The sequence below is a fragment of the Ursus americanus genome, chromosome 18 (assembly GCF_024610735.1).
Source record: "Ursus americanus isolate L20-20 chromosome 18, mUrsAme1.1.p, whole genome shotgun sequence".
Classification (NCBI taxonomy): Eukaryota; Metazoa; Chordata; class Mammalia; order Carnivora; family Ursidae; genus Ursus; species Ursus americanus.
The window spans coordinates 31,810,352-31,822,460 of NC_142144.1; the positions used below are offsets into that span (position 1 = coordinate 31,810,352).

The 12,109-nt window shown below is 47.3% G+C and overlaps 1 protein-coding gene across 2 annotated transcripts in view; it reads left to right on the forward strand.

The window, feature by feature from the left end:
- GABBR2 (gamma-aminobutyric acid type B receptor subunit 2) overlaps window positions 1-12,109 on the forward strand; it is a 336,632-nt gene that overhangs the window by 276,797 nt on the left and 47,726 nt on the right. For both annotated transcript variants that reach the window (XM_045780604.2, XM_087869533.1), the window contains exon 13: window positions 4,514-4,636. In XM_045780604.2, the coding sequence (XP_045636560.2) occupies window positions 4,514-4,636 (123 nt within the window). The remainder of the gene's footprint in view (window positions 1-4,513; window positions 4,637-12,109) is intronic.

Consider the following 12,109-nt stretch of genomic DNA (forward strand, 5'->3'; position numbering starts at 1 on the left):
TAAAGGAAAAGAAGCCTATTAAAGGGCATATTGACACGTGGTGACTTAATGCTTGCAAATCTGGTGTTTTTATGGCACGTTACTGATTTTTTGTTTCTAAAGCTCAGTCATAAAATCTTGAATTGGAAGACTTACTACAGTCTTTATTCTGCCTCTTAATAGGACCAAACTGAGACATTGAGATGAGAGCAATAACTCAGAGATGAGATCTTTTGTTCTGGAAGCAGATGTTTTTTTGGAGGACAAAGCAGGTTCACTCCAGGGGCACCCGGTTGGCTTAGTCAGTAGAGCAGGTCACTCTTGATCTCTGAGTAGTGAGTTCAAGCCCCATGTTGGTTGTAGAAATTACTTTAAAAAAAATTTTTTTTAATTAAAAAAAAAAGCAAGTTCACATATGACTTGGTACTATTGCAGACAATAACATGGAGACATCACCTCAGACCTTTGTGTGGGCTCAGCTTCAGCAAAATGCCGAGAGAGAGCTTTCAGCAGCTTCACCAGAGAGCCCCTGTTGTCTGAGTGATGTGAATTTCACAACTCCAGGGGGCACCATTCACTTTGTATGCCCCTGGAATGGCATCCCTGAAACTAGGCCATGAGTTGGTCCTAGCAGAAGGCTAGTCTCAATCAGTCAAAATATCTAAAGTCTCTTGAAGAAATACTCTTTTCTGTTAACCAGAAATCAGACAACTTTTTCTGTAAAAAGCCAGATAGCTAAGTATGGACTTTGCAGGCCCTAGAGTTGCTATTGCAACCACTAAACTCTGCTGTTGGAGAATGAAAGCAGCCAAAGACAAACACATAAATGAATGGGTATGGCTGTATTCCAATAAAACTTCATTTACAAAAGTAAGCGGTGGGCCAGATCCGTAATCTGCTGATCCCTGCTCTAGACAACAATGGAAAGTGACATTTAATAATAATAGCTGACAGCTGTTGAACAGTTATGATAAGCCAGACTTTGGTCATCTAAGACAGGTTATGTCGTTATTCCCCCCATTGTGTAGATGAGGAAACTGGCTCAGAGGGGTTAAGAAACTTACCCAAGGCCACACAGCACATTAGTAATATTCACACTCAGATCTGATTCCAGAACCTGTGCTTAATCATTATTACTGTATGCCTTTACCCCCACTGAGAATGGGGCACTAGTAACCTCCTGGCTTCAGAGAGAGTTCAGAGTGATGGCATCGGTGTGCACTGACATAATCCGTGTTGAGCACGTTCAAGGTCACTGCCTCCTGGAAGGTAGACTCTGAAGAGTCATAGACCTTTTGTCTCAGGGGATCTGGAGGTGCTGGCCCTTGCTGGTGGGGGAGGTCTGGGGAGGGAGAGAGGACTCAGAGGCTGAAGCCAGTCACTCCGCCTGCCTGATATCTATGGCACCGGCATCTTCCTGACCACCACGATAGTCACTGCCCTGAATCGAGGCTCCTCCCTGCTCACCGGGACACCTGTGCCAGCTCCTAACTGGCCTCCTATTGCGGGCTCCCCGCCTCGACTCTACCCTTCCATGCTGCAGAAGCGCCCCATCACGCCTCTGCTTAATGATGCTTCAACTCCAGCAACCCCATGTATGGGCCCAGTGTCTCCCCAGCTAACCCCCTCTCCAGCCATCCCACCCACCCCACTCACACAGAGCCTCTCACAGAAACACTGGAAGTTTCAGACAAAAGAAACAGCACCTACAAAGGTTTGGAGGGCAAAAATCACAACTCAGCCAGAGACTCGGGAATGGTTAAACATTAACAAGTCCACATGTGTGTTTGGGGAGTAGTCATGCCAAACTTGGGAAAGGCCTTGAATGCCAAGCAAAGGAGTTTGGCTGGATTTATCACCTAGGTGGTGGGGAGTCACAGAAGAATCCTGAATCAGGGGTGGCCTGATGTGGTCACTCCCCTGACCCAGCCCCTCAGCTCTTCATGCTGCTTCCTCTGTCTGACGTCTCAGTAGCCTCCAGCAACTTCCCCATGAAGCCACCTTATCTCCTCCCCGCACCCTCTTGGATTCATCCGGTGCAAGTCTGTCTCTCCTCCCAACCTTATGGGCCCCTGGAGGGCAGCACCAGTCCTCTGCATCTCCAATGCCCAGCACAGGGCCTGCACGGAGTGAGTGCTCAGGGCATGTTTGCTTAGGCCATCACCCGTCGACCAGGGCTTATGGAGCACTTTTTCTCTGCCAGGCCTCAAACAGACACTAAGAATACAGTGATGAGCAAAACCAAATCGCACGGAGTTCACAGTCTAGAAGGGAGGAGAGACACAAACCAAATGATCGCACAAATAAATGTGAAGTTACAGCTGTCATTGGGGCTCCAAAGGCAATGCATGTGGCTATCCAGTGAATGTCCCCCGTCCTTGTAGCAAGGACAGGGAGAAGAAGGCGTGTGCCCTGAAGGGTTTGGGGGCTGCCCAGTGAGGAGGGTAGGAACATGCAGCAGCAGGTGTCCCGTGGGAAGTAGAACCTGAACCCTGGGCAGGTGGCAGGGACCTTGAACTTACAGTGCCACTTTCTCCTGTCCTCTTCCTGAGGCTCATGCATTCATTCCCCAAACATTCCCCAGGAAGGTCTGAGAGCCAGCCTCTGTATAAGGCGCAAGGGCACGGTGGGGAGACTAGTTGGCCCTGCCTCTGCTCTGACCGGAACACGGCTGCAGCACGAGCCCTGTGCAGGGCCCACCTGGGATCCCTGAGGAGCAGCTCAAGCTCAGTGTTGAAGTCAGGGTAGGAGGGTGCCCTCAAGAAGGTGAGCGAAGGACCTTCCAGGGTCAGGCACAACATGGGCACGTGCCTGGGGGCTCAAACAGCCTTGGGTGAGCATTAAGTAGGGAGGCCCCTTCCAGCCTGTCCTCCGCATCCTAAGCTCCTCGGGCATGTCTTCCTTTTGCCCCACTTTCTCAAGGCTAGCAGGGAGTTGCCTAGTTCCCCAGAGAGTAAGGGTTAAGCAGGACTTCTGCAAAACATCAGTGGTTCACTGGATGCTGCCAGAAAATCTCCAAGAGGGGGTTTTGCCAGTGCCCAGCCCCCCCATAAAGCAGTTTTGGTGGATTTGATCTCTTTGGCAGGAACTCAGAAATACTTTCCTGTTCTTTTACAATTCAGCAACACAGAGGCCCCTCTTGAGTTTCTATTTCTCCTTTTAAAATGGCTTTAATCATTAAAAACCAGACCTGGTGATATTTCTTAAGCTTCTGCCTCGGTTTTGTTTGTTTTTCTATAGTCTCTTCCAGAAGGACTTCATCACATTAGCTCTTGGGGGAGGGGGCACTTAAACGTGGAATGAATGAAATACAGGTTATCTTCAGAGCTGGCAGCATCTGTCCCCGGGCCAGTCCCCATCAAACAGACAGAAAGTGGGGTGAGAGTTTCACCACGTAATTAAGACATCCCAGGCTGCAAAGAGGGACAGAAATTGTATTTCTTTTTTTTGTAAATATACCTTCACTTCAAGTGGATCCATCAAACTTGTAAGTGCCTACTGCTTGCCAGGCCCTGCTAGGTGCTGAGGATGCACAGAAAAATAAAATCGGCTTCCCTTCTGTCAGGGGCTCCCCAGTTTCCTGATAAGTACAGAATAAAACAATATAGCATCTGGTCGGTGCTAAGTGTGTGAGGGTGTGGACTTTGGAGAAAGATAGAGCTTGCTTCAAATCTGGACTTCACCTCTTACTAGCTGTATTACGTTGAACAAGTTACTTAGCTCCTCACAAACCTCAGTTTCTTCATCCATAAAATGGGAACAATTAGAGGCACCTGGGTGGCTCAGTCGGTTGAGCATCTGACTCTTGGTTTTGGCTTAGGGCATGATCTCGGGGTCATGAGTTCAAGCCCCATGTCGGGCTCCACACTCAGTGTGCAGTCTAGTTGAGATCCTCTCTCTCCTCTTGGCCCCCCCCAACTCGAAAATCACTCTCTCTGTCTAAAATAATTAAATCTTTTTTTTTAAATGGGAATAATAATAGTATCTGCCTTTATTAGAGATAATATATGTAACCAATTAATCAGTCTAGAGGCAGGCACAGAGTAAGTGTTCACTAAATATCCTTGTTGGTACTACTATGACTTCTCCGGATAGTACGTGAACAAAGTGCTGTAGGAGTAATGAATTCTGCTGTGGGAGTTAGAGTGGACTTCATGGAGGAAGTGACAGTGGATCTAGGTCTTTAAAGATCAGTAGGAGTTTGCCAGACAGAAAGAACAGGATGTTTCAGACAACAGAACTGGCACCTACAAAGGCCTGGGGGTGGGAGTTTTCGGGGAGGGGAGGTAGTAAACGTCACAGCAGGTCCAGAAACTCCGAGTCCTCAAACCTAAATAAGTGCATGTGTGTGTCTAGGGAGCGGTTGAGCCAAGCTCATGAGAGGCCTTGAATGCCAAGCAAAGGAGTTTGGCTGAATTTATCCTGTGGGTGATGGAGAGTCTCGAGAGATTCTCACACCCCTGAGCCAGCCCCTCAGCTGCTGTCGGGGAACCTCTCTCATGTCTGCTGACTTGTGGCCCTGCCCTCTCTGCAGATCATCAAGGACCAGAAGCTGCTGGTGATTGTCGGGGGCATGCTGCTGATCGACTTGTGCATTCTGATTTGCTGGCAGGCTGTGGACCCTCTGAGGAGGACGGTGGAAAGGTACAGCATGGAGGTAAGCGCCCACGGCGGCAGGAGGGAAGCCCTCGGGCATGCCGCTCCCAGACACTCCAGGACCGGCGGGCAGTACGTAGCCCTGACCGCCCCAAGTGCACTGCTTAGGAAGAAATCAAGGTCGTTCCAGGGGAATCTTCACAGCTGCACGTGGGCCCACATTCCCCATCAGAAACTCCTCATTTAGTTCTGTTTTCTTCCATTTGAGACATATTCCAGAAAGGCCAAATAGAAAGTCTTCACTCCTGGGAAAAACACGGTGAAAGAATTGTCTAGTGATATTAATGTATGCAGAAATAAGAAATGTTGGGCCATTTAAATGAGTATATTCTGTGCACATTGTTGAAACCCCCATTTATAGTATCTATCCGTCTGGAAATTACATTGCGTTTCAACCTCCTTAAAAGCAAGTTCTCTAAGGGTTGTACTCGGGAGTAAACATTCTGATTGCTCCTTCTAGTTACTATGTGAGTTTCGAAGTGAGAAGTTCTGTTAAAAGGAAGAACCTTAAATAGAAGTACATAAAAGTATATATTTTAACAGTCTTGCGTTCAGCCTTGCCCTCTACTCACACTGGTCTTCCCCGGATGCTCCAGATTAGGGAAGTTCAAGACCCTTTGGAAGCTGTGGTTTTGTTGCCTTGCTCTTAGAACAGTTAAACTTGCCTTCGTGGGAGAGGGCCGGGCTTGAGCGGCGTGTGCCGTGCATCCTGATTTCCATACGGTGTAGCAGATTCTACCGAGAGAACCGCAGTCTGCATTATTAGAGACATCTTTTTGTGGAATGTAGTGTGGATTCTTAAACTAACGTGGAAATGGTCATTTTATGCACTGAGGACAGAGGTTTTTACCCTTCTGGACAAGATGGTTTTCTGACAAATAAGAAGCCCAGCTTCATTTGCAGGGGAACAAATAGAGGGTTTTCTCAGCGCAGTGAGAAGCCAGGAAGCCAGAGCCGTGGCAGAGAACGCCGTTTTCTGCCAGCGCAGATGTAGGACACAGCGTTAGGGCCGGTGCCTCCGTCTCACAGCCTTCGGCCTCACTTTGGGAGGAAGCAGGACTCCAGACAGGCATGGCCAGGACTGCCGAGGAGGAAGGCCTAGATGCCAGCTGTACCCATGTGCCGAGGGGGCAGGAGGTCACTGGGGCAAACAAGCTGTTTCCAGAGGGGAGGTGATGCCTGGTTACCACTCATGGTGCACCTTTGGCAAAGGAGCAGTCCTGCCCCCCACTGCACCCTGGGGAGCTCCTCATTCACTGCCAGGAGTTGGAAATCCAGACAGGATGCCAACAGGAGGAAGAACTGTCATGGCTACCTGGGCCTCTGGGCTAGGGGAGAGCCAAGGGGGTGCTAATCACCAGCCGTAATGCTGATAATGGCAACAGCCATGATGGCGATAGCCAGCGCTGTGCGTTAACTCACTGAATCCTCACAGTAACTGTGGTACAGGGGCCGCCCTTAGCCCCGTTTTAATGATGAGGAAACAGAAATCTGAAGAGATTAGTTACCCAAGGCTACCTAGCAGGTTAGTGGCAGCACCACTAACTACCCTCTTATGCACCACCCTACCCTACCTGCCTTTCAGCACATGGACAGCACTTTGCGGTTTTTAGGGGCTCTCTCAGAGCTTGGCCACGGGCACAGATTTGGGAAGTGGGCAGGGCAGGAAAGCATTTTCCCTTTGTGCAGGTGAGGGCTCGGATTAGAGCGCCGGCCAGACTGAGAGCCCAGGATATCAGGGAGGGGGAAAGCAAGTCAGGCAGAGCCCGCCTGAACACCTGGAGCTGTGCAGGTGGACCGAGTGGACCGAGTCTAGACCAGTCTGCTGGCTTGCAGCCTAGCAGGGGGTGGCTGGGGAGGCGGGGCACTGCTGCCTCTGCTTGAGGTTAAGGTGGAGGCCAAGTACGCACCAGGGGTTCCCCACGCTCTGGCTGTGGCACAGAGAGGACGCAGGGCTGGTGTCAGCCTCAGTCAGCAGACTCTGGAAGTGGACCTGGGAACCCGGTCCCCCTGGACCCTTTAAAGGAGATCAACCTTGTGCAGTCAGGTTAGCATAAGTGACAGTTTGCTATCGCTGACCTTACCTTTCTTCCTTTCTTTCTAAAATAAGTACAGAGGCTCTCAGTGGCTCTGTGTAGAGAACCCTAGACCATGTGCAACCTTCCAGGGCAACGAGTCTCAAATGGAGGAGCCGCGGGGGTCCACGGAAATGCCTCACTGTGTAGATGAGGAAACCGAGTCTGGGGAGGGGACCTGCCCAGGGGCATCCAGGCTTTCCATGGTAGGGCCTGGAGGAGAGCCAGCTCCCTGGCTCTTGGCCCAGATACTCCATCTTGGTTTCCCTCCAGGTATCTGCTGAGATTTCTCTCTGAACCTTTTCTGGCCTGCTCCTCTTTTTCTCCTCTTATTTTTAGGGTTGCCCTGTCATTCTGTTGCCATGACAGCAGAACCCTTTGATTTGTCGACCCGCAGCCCTGTCGGCTTATTGTCGTTTTGCCACCAAACAGCACCAGGCAACCAGTTGATTTCTCTCCGACCCTCCTTCTCTGTCAGACACGGCATGGTGGTTGAACAGTGTGCCCAGGGGATGAGGTGTTCTAAATTGTCCTTCAAGAGGCTGTTTTTTCCAGGACTCCCAGTGAGAGAGAAAGTCTCCGCTTAGGGGAGAAGTGATCAAAGACCTTTATTGTCTGTCCCCACCTGCCCTTACCGACCCGGGATGCCTTTGGTTGCTCTGGACGCTCTGGACACTGTGAACACCTCAGGATTCCAGTCATAGGCCTTGCTCTGTGTTACACTTTCAGGCCTTTGCCTGTGCTGTTCCCTCTTTCAGAATGTTCTCTGACAAGTAAATGATCTCAGTTCCAGGCCCCTGGGTTATCTCTATGGGGATGTGTCCCTGAGTCCCCTAGCTCCAGCAAATTTCAGCTCCTGCTCCTCCCCACCCCTGTGCCTAGCTTCCCGACATTCCTCTGTTGGGACACTTAGCGTGCTGCCCAGCTTGGCTGCGTGCTGCCCTGCCCCTGCCTTCACTAGACTGCCAGCTTCTCCACGACAGAGACCCCCACACACACTGCCCAGCCAGCAGCCCTGCACACATCTTCCACTGGGGAGACAGAGGTAAGCACAGGAGCCATGGCCCTGATCTCACGGCGCCCACTGGCTAGTCGGGGTGCAGATAATAAACACACAGATGAATACGTGGGAGCACTTTCAATTGCATGGATTCTGTTAGCGGTTAGAAATAAATAGGATGAAGAGTTGGTGAATAACGGGAAGGACCCATGGAGATTCTCCCAGTGAGAGTGCATGCAAGTGTCCAGAGAATGAAATTCTGATTCTGGAGTCCTACTGGAGACATCCCAGCTCCACAGCCTTATTCATTTCCATGCGATACATATTTATATAGCACTTGTTATATGCCAGGTACTATTCTAAATGTGTGATGCGTATCATTTTTTAAATGTATACTTATATAGGCTTTGTTGCTTAGGGCAGGTTTTGGTTTACAGGAAAAATTAACAGAAAGCGCAGAGAGTTCCCATATACACCCCACCCCACACCCCACAGTTTCTTCTATTATTAACATCTTGTGTCGTGTGGTGTATTTGTTACAATTGATGAACCAATATTGATTTGTTATTATTTACTAGAGTCCATAATTTATGGTTAGGTGGGGTTCATTCTTTCTGTTGCACATTCCACAGGTTTTGCCAAATGCAGAAGTCATGTATCCACCGTTACAGTGTCATACAGAAGGGTTTCACTGTCCTAAATGCCCTCAGTACTTCGCCAACCCCTGGCAACCACTGATCTTTTTATCGTCACCATAGTTTTGCCTTTTCCAGAATGTCATATAGTTGGAATCATATGCTAGGCAGCCTTTTCAGGCGGGTTTCTTCGACTTAGCAGTATGACTTGAAGGTTCCTGCGTGTCTTTTCGCGGCATGATCACTCGTCTCTTTATCACTGAATAATATTCCATTGCATGGATGTACCACAGTGTAATCTATTTGCCCATGAGAGGACATCTTGGTAGCTTCCAAGTTTTGGCAATTATGAATAAAGCTGCCATAAGCACTTTTGTGTAGGGTTTTATGTGGACGTAAGTTTTCAACTCATTTGGGTAAACACCTCAGAGCATGATCGCTGGATCGTATGCCAAATCTATGTGTGGCTTTGTAAGAAACTGCCCAACTGTCTTGCAAAATGGCTGTACCATTTTGCATTCCCATCAGCAATGAATAAGAATTTCTGTTGCCCTACATCCTTGTCAGCATTTGGTGTTGTCAGTGTTTTGGATGTTAGCTATTCTATAGGTACGAAGTGATGTCACGCTTTTATTTTAAGTCATATTTCCTTAATGATATGTGATACGGCACATCTTTTCATGTGCTTATTTGCCATCTGCATACCTTCTTTAGTGAGGTGTCTGTTTAGGTCTTTTACTTGCTTTGTAATTAGATTGTTTCTTATTGTTGAGTTTTCAAAGTTCTTTGTATATTTTGGATGCCAGTCATTTATCAAATATGTTTTGTGAATCTTTGCTGTCAGTCTGTATCTTGTTTTTTCATTCCTTTAACATTATCTTTTGCAAAACACAAATTGTTTATTTTAATTAAGCCCAATCCATATTTTTTCTTCCAGTAAGCTTGTTTTCAGTGCCGCATCTAAACACTCATTGCCAAACTCAAGGTCACCTAGATTTTCTCCTGTTACCTTTCAGAAGTTTTATAGCTTTGCACTTTACATTCAGGTCTGTGGTCCATTTTGAGTTAACTTTTGTGAAAAGATACAAGGTCATTTGCTAGATTCATTTTTATGCATGTGAATGTCTAGTTGTTCCAGCACCATTTATCAAAAATACTATTCTTTCTCCATTGCCTTTGTGTCTTTGTCATAGATCAGTTGACTATATTTGTATGGGTCTATTTCTGGACTCTCTGTTCTGTTCTATTCATCTATTTGTCTGTTCTTTTGCCAATACCGCATTGTTCTGATTACTATAGGTTTATAGTAAGTCTGGAAGTCAAACAGTGCCCGCTTTCCAACTTTATTCTTCTTCAGTATTGTATTGGCTATTCTGGGTCTTTTGCCTTTCCATGTAAACTTTAGAATCAGTTTGTTAATGTCCACAAAGTGCCTTGCTGGGATTTTGTTTGGGATTGTGTTGAATCTATAGACTAAGTTGAAAAGAATGGATATCTTAACAGTATTGAATCTTCCTATCCATGAACATGGAATGTCTCCCCATTTGTTTTAGATCTTTTCTGATTAATTTTATCAGAGTTTTGTAGATTTCCTCACATAGATCTTATACATATTTTGCTAGATTTATACCTAAGTATTTTACTTTGCTTTTGGTAAAAATGCAAATGGTATTGTATCTTTAATTTCAAATTCCAGTTGCTCATTTCTGGCATATTGGAAAGCAATTGACTTTTGTATACTAACCTATATCCTACAACCATGCTATATAATTGCTTATTAGTTCCGGGAGGTTTTTTTGTTGACTCTTTGGAACTTTCTACATAGACAATCATGTCAACTGCGCACAGACAATTTTATTTCTTTCTTCCCAATCTGTATAGCTTGTATTTCCTTTTTTGTCTAATATTTGTATTAACTAGAGCTCCAAGTACAATGTTGAATAGGAATGGTGAGAAGGGGACATTCCAAACTTATTCCCAATCTTAGAGGGGAAGCACCTAGTTTCTCACTATATTAACGATGTTAGTATATTGTTTTTTTCTTAAAGTGTGTGTGTGTGTGTGTGTGTGTGTGTGTGTGTGTGTGTATGAAATAGTTTGAAACAGTTCTGCTGGCCAAAGCCAAGGGTGCCTTTGGGGAGGTGACAGGAAAGACAAATGAAGATGTGGTCAGAGCCTGATCATTAGGGACATTATGTGCTAAACAGGAGTTTAAACTTCAAAATTAAAGACATTCAATCAAGGGAGTGACATGATCAGGTTTGCCCTGGCTGCAGGGTGAGAACAGATGGAGGGGCGAGGCTGGAGGCCCAGAGATGGCTCAGATATGGTTTTTGCTATAATCCAGGCAGGAACTGATGGTGACCTAAAGCAGGGCAGTTGCAGTGGGAACAAGGAGAAGTGGGTGGCTTTGAGAGAGATTAAGGAAGCAGATACGACAAGACTTGGTGATTGATTGACTCTATGGGGTGGGACAGGGAGGCAGTAAGGGCAATGCCCAGATCTCTGGGTGGTGGATGGCAGACCTGTTCACTGAGGCAGGGTGCAGAATAAGGAGCAGTTTTGGAAGGGCATGTAAGGGCCTCGCTTCTGGGCAGAGGGGCTCAAAATATTGGATACAGAGTCATGGAGCACAAGGGAGTAGTTTGTCCACTAGATAGAGACAGGGCAGAGGAGCCATGGGAATGAGTGTGCTCATCCAGGGAGTGGGTGCAGTAAGAATCAAAGATGTCCTGACTGGAGCCTGAGCAACCACAAAGCACTGATGGGGACCGAAGAATCCTGGGAAGGGAATTTCAAAGTGGTGGTGAGGAAGGAAGGGAGTAGCCAGGAGAGAGAGCTGCACATGCACAGGGGGCACTTGAAGGAGGGAGAGCTCTCTGAGACAAATGCCACAGACGAAGGTGAGGACTAACAGGTGCACCCCCTGACTTGGCCCCAGGCTTAGTGCTCCCACATTGCATCTCAGCCCTCCCTTCCTCTGCTTTACAGCATCTGATGGGAAGATTGGCCGCTTCTGCATTTCAGATAGAGCAGGTGTGGGTAAATCTGCCAAGTATGCTAAAAGGGTTTTTTTTTTTTTTTAAGATTTTATTTATTTATTTGACAGAGATAGAGACAGCCAGCGAGAGAGGGAACACAAGCAGGGGGAGTGGGAGAGGAAGAAGCAGGCTCATAGCGGAGGAGCCTGATGTGGGGCTCGATCCCATAACACCGGGATTACGCCCTGAGCTGAAGGCAGACGCTTAACCGCTGTGCCACCCAGGCGCCCCTAAAAGGGGTTTTTTACCTATGATTTGTATTCTCGAGAAAAAGGGAAAACACTTGTTTTTGAATACTACTCTACTAGTGGTGATGGTGAGTAGGTGTTATATATATGGGTCTGGACTTTGGGGAGACGTGAAAGCCTGAGATGGGAACTTGGATGTGGTCTTCATAGAGATGGCATTGAAAACCTTGGACGAGAGCCCTAATAAGATGGTGCTTGGATGAGGGGTGAGGCATACAGATGGAGAAGAGAAGGGGACCAAGGGCAGACCCTCAATCACTCCAGTGTTGGGACATCAAGAAGGTAGGAGAGAAACAGCAAAGGACCTAGAAGGAGAAGCCACCAAGATGGGAAGAAAACCATATGCATTTGGTGTCTAGGAAACCAAGTGAAGAAAGAGTTTCAAGAAGAAGTTTTGATCAAGTGTGTCAGATGCTGCTTTTAGATCAAGTAAGGTGAAAACCAAGAATTGACACTGTATGTGTATTCATACACA